We start from the raw sequence: 7408 nt of genomic DNA on the forward strand, positions 1-7408 counted from the left end.
TTTATATCTTAATTAAATGATGATTTGTATCTTTTAGTTCCATGTTTGTTACTAATTTAGACTCCCTTAGAATTACACTAACGTATGGAATTGCTTTCACGCCTCCTCGTACATCAGTGCTGAATCTGGCAGCTAAATTCCTATGAACCTATTAAAATCTCAGTTGCTGTTGCTTTCAGTTGCATGTCAAGGGATAGAGAATAAAGGTATAAATCACACTGATTTAGACTTTCATCACATAGCCTTGTCTCTGAATTCGGCCGGCTGCCATCACCAGCCACAAACTATGCATCACATGATTTGGGTCCTCATATTTTGTAGTTCTCTTCCTTGGCAAAATTAAAATGAGATTTTATTTAACTGGATCTTATACTTCTTGTAATGTTACTAGGGCTTACATCTGCTTTCTAAATTAATCCACACACTGCAAATATATTTCTCCTTGGCATCACACTACCCTTTTTATTAATGTTCTTTCCTTCAGTTTAAAGTATGTTCAGGCCTGCAGGAAGAAAATACATCTCTCAACTCAGGCACAACTCATCCCAGCTCAAATTCTTAGTGCCAGTTCCTCTCGCTGTTTACTTTACCATGAGACCCTGCAACAGGTTCATTTCCTCCAATTTGCATCATTTAGGGACTAAACAAAAATCTCTTTTTTTAAACAGGTTTAATATTTTACCTGAGAGACTGGGAGTAATATGCACATCAGCTGCTTTTTAAGGTTGTCAGATTAGATACCCCGACATCTTTCCTGGATGAAGAACATAAGGCATGGGAGGGGAAAGGAGGCTGATGGAAGTCCCAAATTTATTGTGAATTTTGGGATTATCCGGTTAAAAATCAAAGAAAACATTGCTAATGCTGTAGCAAAGGAAATTATTTTAAGGGAATGCTTCCTTGGAGGATATGAGGCTGCCCAAAGTTCACATAACGTGGGAGGATTATATGGGAAACAAATCTTGTATTTAGTATGAAATACGTATTTTCTTATATTGTTGTGCCCACTGCTGTGGCTGCACAGATGGGCTTCATGCGTGTAGCCAGTTCCATATAATGGCTTTCTCGACCATGTGTAAGCCTAGCTCTGCATAACAGACTGAAACAGGATGCTGAAAATCTAGAGGTTTATCTAAGGAGGGCTTGTGCCTGTGGGAGTTTTGGAAATATTTTGGGAGTAGGAGTTGTTCCTCACGTTGGAATGTGAGACTGGAGAAGGAGATGCGGAAGATGATAACGCTTAAGTGCGTGTATCTGAGACAGCAATCTTTTTATGACAAGGACCATAGGTCTATTTGTGTGTTGCAACAATAATAACTTAAAGGCTGTACTGGAAACAATTTAGTAATGGGGTAGCTTGGTGAATCAACATCCCAGTGTTCACAGAAGGAACAAGGAAATCTCTGAACTACCTACACGTGCTGTGAAGAAAAAACATTACGATTTTTCTGAACTTTGGGGACCTACAAAACAATGAGATGAACTTGAACCTTCCCACTTAAGAGAAGTTCACAACCTTTCACCTTGTATAAAAATTGCCTTTAAAATACAGGGACTTAATACTTGCCCTATTTCTTCCCTTTTAAAGGTCAGGAGTTATTTTATGTCACAAATAATCTTTGTGAGGAACAAAGCCCAGGCTGCAAGCCCCGTGTTTCCAGGAGAAGGTGGGGGGGGTCTCCGGGGGCAGCCGAGGCCATGCACAGAGGGCAGAAGCTGTTTTCCTGGGCAGCTGCCATGGAGGAACCCCACGGCACTAGTGTTTCTTTGGGAGCAGGGCTCCAACGTCGCCTTTCTTGCTCTTCGTCGAGCGAGTCCTTTCGTCCTTGTACTTCTCCTTTTCCCCTTTCGCAAAAAAAAAAAAAAGTAACCCTTGTAGGTGCAGGTGCTCACACGAAGTCCACTAATTCTGTATTAAACGGGGAACCCACAGCTCCCTCAACTTAGGGCTCGGCCAGGGCTGAGGCGCCGGGAGCCGGCCCTGCTCCTCCTGCACAGCGTTAGACCGGCCGTGCCGAGCTCGGCTCCAACGCACGTTTTCTACTCGGCATCACAAAACAAGCCCGTTCGCCTCCGAGGGCTTTTGAGCACCGCACGGTTCCCAACACCAACCGAACCGGCGCCGAGGGCAGCGGCCGGCCCTGACAGAACCGGCCGTGACAGAACCGCTCGCGCCGCCGCCATTTTAGGGCGGGCGGGAACCTTGGCGCCGCTGCCGCCCTCGTCACGTGACTTCCGGGCAAGGCCGAGGCGGGCGGCGGGCCGGGGCCAGCCCTCCGCCATTGCGGCGGCGCCGCGGCCGGGCCGGGTCAGGTCGGGTCTCCCCGCTCTTTCTGGCCTCTCGGGAAGCCGCTGTGTGAAAACAGGACCTCAGTCCGCCCCCGGAGGGTGGGGACGGGGGCTCCGCTAGCCCTTTACCGCGCGGCTTGTGTCCCGCCCCGGGCCTGGTGGTGGTTGCGGTGTGAGGCCTGGGCACCATGGATCCGTTTTTTACTTTGCTGCACTCATTCTCCTCGAGCTTGTCGGACAATGAGCTTTCTTCCCTGAAGTTTCTCTGCCGGGGGAAAATTGGGAAAAGGAAGCTGGAGGCTGTCCGAAGTGGTATCGAGCTCTTCACCATCCTTCTCGAGCAGCAGGTGATTACAAGCGACAAGGTAGAGTTTCTTGAAGGCCTGCTTAAGAGCATTAAAAGAGAAGATTTGGTCTCACAGCTACAGCAGTTCGTAGAAGAAGGAGAAGTTAATGATCCTGATGATGAACCCGATGTGCATGAAAAGCGTAGGTGGATTATTTTTTTAATTCCTCCCCTCCCTCCCCAGCAAATCTGTACGCATCCTCTAGCTGTGGGTATGCTTAGAGCAAACACGGAGCACGGCTGCCCTCAGTTGCCTCCTGTAGCTGAGCCCACTGCTGAGGGTGCTTCTGCTACTAACTGCTGCAGGGGACTGCGTCGTACCCTGGAAATGGACCGTGAGGCGGCTTATGCTGCAAACACCTTTCTGGGGTGGAAATTTTTTTCCTTTTTCTATTGAATGGTCGGTTGGAAATCGTGCTAGGTACTTGAGATTCTGAGTATATCCAGCAGCTTTTCAGAACGTGGTGTGACTTTCAGTATGTGCAATGCAGCGAAAGTGGTAGCATTTTGCTAACAAAAACCAAACAAACAAAAAAAAACCAACCCCCAACTTGTAAAAATTTTCTCCCATTTCTTAGTAAATCCATCACTAACTTGATACTTTTCTGCTATTTCAGGTCTTCAGAAGGTAGCTATTGAAGTCATATGTGAAAATGTCGGGAGAGACTGGAGAATGCTGATACGAGAACTTGGCCTTTCTGAAGTAAAAATGGACAGAATAGTGGCAGCCAATCCATTTAACTTGCGTGAACAGTTGTTTCAGTCACTTCGAGAGTGGCAGAAATGGAAGGGAAAAGATGCAAAGGCAGCTGACTTAATAAAAGCTCTTCGGGACCGTAATATGAATTTGGTGGCAGACAGAGTTGAACAGAAGCTCTTGCTACTGAACACTGGAACCAAGTGAAATCAATATAAAAACACTTTAATGTCCCACAGTTATGAATGAAAAAAGTAAAAGTGCCTTCTACTCTTCTGAACCAAGATCAATATCATTGGTTCTGTTACTTATTCTGCCATTAATTTATGTGCCTTAATAGGCTGATTTGTGGTCAGATGAAGATTAACATAAAACCAAATTCTTTTCAGGTGAGGCTTTGTAGTTTGATGCTTCCTTTAAGAGATTTTAACTTTTAGAAGACATAAACTCCATTTTGTAGAAATTCTCACACTTTTGTTCTACCACTCACCTGAAAACAAGATTTGCTCTACTGCAGGTACTTTGCAGATATCTTTTCTCTGGAAATATATCCGTGGGACACTTTGGAGGCAACTGTAAAATTTCTGTAAAAAACTGTAAAAAAGTGGGGAGCTTAGATATTTTCTAATTTTTTTTGTGGCCTAGTATAACTAGTGTGAGAGGAGTAGACTCCTTAGGTGTGTACTGGGTTTTCTTTTTGAGTAGCAGAAGATAATACCTTCCATAATTTGTTGAATACATTTGCTCTCCAAAAAGGGATACTAAGATGACTGTAACTCAGTCTGCAGTGCAAGACTGCAGTGCAAGAGGGCTGTTTACTATTATGGTGGCTTTTTCTTGGCAGAAAATGTGCCTAGGTTGAAAATGAACTAGTTGAAATCAAATGTCTCTATCAATGATGCCTTCATCATCCTGAAGGAAGTGTTCTTCTGAAACTATCAAAGAAATTGTGTCTCACAGATGTTTACAGCAGCCTCTTTTTACTGCTGTGAATGTTTTAAGATTCTTTACTAGGAATCCTTTCCTAACCTACGTCACAGAGTCTGGTCATGTCTGCTGGAATTGGCAGCTCACCTCATAAGTAAGCTGCAGTTATCTGTGCTCTTGGTAACAAAATTTTGTACTGTAACAAAAACCTTGAAAACAAATTGGTTTCTTTTGAGCGGAGAGGTGTGAAGGCCTACTGAGAGCAAATACATAGTATAGTCTTTTCTCTAGGGATATGCTATGAAGATCAGCTGTCTTTTGCCACAGTTTGTTCTCTTCAAAGGTTGCTCCAGATCCAATACCTCTTCCAAGTCCTCTGCAATTTTCTAGTTAATTCCTGTTCCTTGACATTTTTTGAATGTGGTTGTAAGCAACTTGCAGAGGAAGGAGGGTTTATGAACGAGACCAGATTCAGCTTTCAGCTTTAATTTGGAACAGACTTCAAAAAATGGCCTTCACACCGAACCTAAGGCTGGAAAAATTGCACAAGCTCTAAGACATGCAGGGCTGTAGAGGCCTCTGGGGACTATCCCCTATGCAAGGCAGGGAAAGTCCTCTGAAATCATTATTGCTTGAATGAGTAGGATTGATTGTTACTGCAAACATCCTTCTAACTACATAAATAGATACTTGAAGAGGCTTCTTTTTGTGTACCTGTGTGACTTTTAGCTCCTTTCAAGTTCTTTTACATGGTGCCATTACTGTGAAGGCCAGGTGTCAGCATATAATATACCACTACTCTGCATAAATGGTGCGACATTGATAATTTTCAAGTTTTTGTTGCAGTTGGTGCCTCTAGTTTAGATGACAACACTTGAATACTTGATTGTAGTTAATGGAAACTGCTGTAGTATGAACTTATCTTTTCATTAAGGTTTTTCCTTAATGATTCTTCCAAGTATTTTTCTAATCGTAGTATACTAAATGTCAGTGATAGTATCCAAGCAAAGGAGCAATGGGTAATACAGAAGTTCCCACTTGTCTGCCTTTTGGGCAGGTACAGTTCTTGAAGTACTGGCTCCAATGCTTGTCAGTATTGATTGTCAATTCCAGACTTCCAGTAGCAGATACAGCACTACACTTCAGCTAAATGACTAGCTCAAGTGTTTTGGAGGTTTTTGTTTAATAGATACAGTCTTCGTTCTACAGTACTTAAAGAAAATGATTGCTTCAGACTTTTTTCCATCGTGCCTCTAAGCAATCTTTGTGAGTAGAGTGGAGTAGAAGTCAAGTTAGCAAGATGTTATGTTTGTGGTGAAACAGCTCTGCAACAGTTCCAAGTTCAATCTGTCCAGTAACATGTTTTTCTTATCCACTTGTAATAAGTCTCCTGGTTCACAGAAGATAGATTTATCTGGAATATGAAAAGAAGTATACTGCCTACTGCATATAACCAGGATATTTTAAGAATCAGTAGAAATAACTTGTTAGTTGTAGCCAAGCGCTCATCAGCTACAAGAAATATTCTGCCTCAGAAGATAAAAACCTCTTGTTTCTTTAAGGATTTGTACATGGTGGATGTTTTGCTGTGTATGAAAGCAATGACCTAGACTGCACCAATCTGTGCAGTACCTCAGGGCCAATTAAAAACTTTTTATTAGTGATTAAAAAGTTGATTATGTGAGAACAAAAGCAAATGGAACAAAATGGAGCAAAGGGAACAAAAACTTTTTATTGGGGGGAGGGGTAAGGGAAAAGGGTATGATTTGTAAGGAACTGTGTTGTGATCTAGTTAGCAATGTTTTAATTTCAACACAAGTATTTTGGACTCAAATATAAATATTTTTATAACTTGAATTAAAGTTTTATATTGTATAATTTTGTGCACAATTTCATTAAAAGAATACTTCCTTAAAAGAAATGGGACTGGTTTTTTATATTATGGGACTGCTGTCTATGCTGAGATCTCTAATTGGGAGAAGATAAATGTTAAGGATGCTTTTAAAGCAAGGAGTGGTGCTAAGCAGGCATTATGTTACTTCTTGGAACATTACAAAAAAACCAAACAAACAAAAAAAAAAAAGGCAAAAAGCTTTGTCATTGAATTTCTCAGAAGTACTAAGAAGGCTGTAGTTTTCCTAGCAGGAGCAGCATTTGAATCGGGGAAGTGTAAGAAAAAAACACTCTGCCAGCCCTCAGGAGCCTAAAATTGAGTCGCAGTGCAGCACATGCATGGGAGAAAAGCCTTCTGTGAGTTAGTGCCTTCCGATTGTTTCCTCTTCTGTAGTAAGGACGTTGTATTTGTTTTATAATTAATTAAAAACACAGCTTATAGCTTATTCTAAACCTGTCCAGGCTTTCAGAGGATGTGTTCAGAAGTTAAATTGATAGAAGCTTCGGTGTTCTGTGAAGTATATACCGGCACTGAAGCGTTAGCGCACACTTAAAAGCTTTGAATGCGTAAGACAAGCAACTTAATTACCCATTTTATCAAATTCTCTATGATACTCTGTAAGAGTATCTGCCTGTGAGGAATTACTAAAACCTTTTCCTTTTGGTCTCTTGAGAGTCTTGTTTTCTTACAGCCTTGAGAAAACAACACATCAAAATGTGTTGAGAGTAAAAAGTGTCATCACAGGAGAATTTTCATTTTGGAGGATTATTTTTCCATGTCACTTCACAGTCCCCTTCAGTACTTGCTTGCCATTTCCTATGATGTTTAAAGATATTAATTATATATTGCATATTAAGGTGTTTCTTTTTTTAAATTGCATTATTTTCATTACTGAGTTAAAAGAAGTTTTCTAGACTTTTAATTAAAATCCTCTTACACAAATTGGTTGTCATGAATATTTCAAATGCAATGCTTTGTTTTCCTTTTTCTCCATTTCCCACACACAGGCAGCTGTATTTCCTCCAGCCTTTGTTTCAGTCCTAAAATAATTGGCTACTTTCTGAAATCTAATTGCTTCATTTAATTGTCTAACATAAAAAGCTTAGTAACACATGCTGTATCTCAGAGTTCTCTCTGGCACTCAGCATGTTCTTAATTCAGGCTTTTTGGTTGAGTGTTTTTCAATTTAAATTTATTTCTAATAACTGTCTTTGTTTCTTTCACAATTACCAAAAGGTGGTTTGTGCTGTTCTTC

At 41.3% G+C, this 7408-nt stretch overlaps 1 protein-coding gene across 1 annotated transcript; it reads left to right on the plus strand.

Moving 5' to 3' along the window:
• The first annotated feature begins 2261 nt into the window (after positions 1 to 2261).
• Positions 2262 to 6195, plus strand: FADD (Fas associated via death domain). The gene is made up of 2 exons (XM_075048269.1): positions 2262 to 2778; positions 3253 to 6195. The coding sequence occupies exons 1-2, from the start codon at positions 2478 to 2480 to the stop codon at positions 3537 to 3539; spliced, it is 588 nt and encodes a 195-aa protein (XP_074904370.1). The 5' UTR covers positions 2262 to 2477; the 3' UTR covers positions 3540 to 6195.
• The last annotated feature ends 1213 nt before the right edge of the window (positions 6196 to 7408 follow it).

The sequence above is a fragment of the Buteo buteo genome, chromosome 16 (assembly GCF_964188355.1).
Source record: "Buteo buteo chromosome 16, bButBut1.hap1.1, whole genome shotgun sequence".
Taxonomy (NCBI): domain Eukaryota; kingdom Metazoa; phylum Chordata; class Aves; order Accipitriformes; family Accipitridae; genus Buteo; species Buteo buteo.

Excerpts from the sequence above, each read along its gene's own strand:
- FADD (XM_075048269.1), top strand. The coding sequence starts at position 2,478 with ATGGATCCGTTTTTTACTTTGCTGCACTCATTCTCCTCGAGCTTGTCG. Across the intron at positions 2,779-3,252 it reads ACCCGATGTGCATGAAAAGC|GTCTTCAGAAGGTAGCTATT; the intron begins GTAGGTGGATTA and ends CTGCTATTTCAG.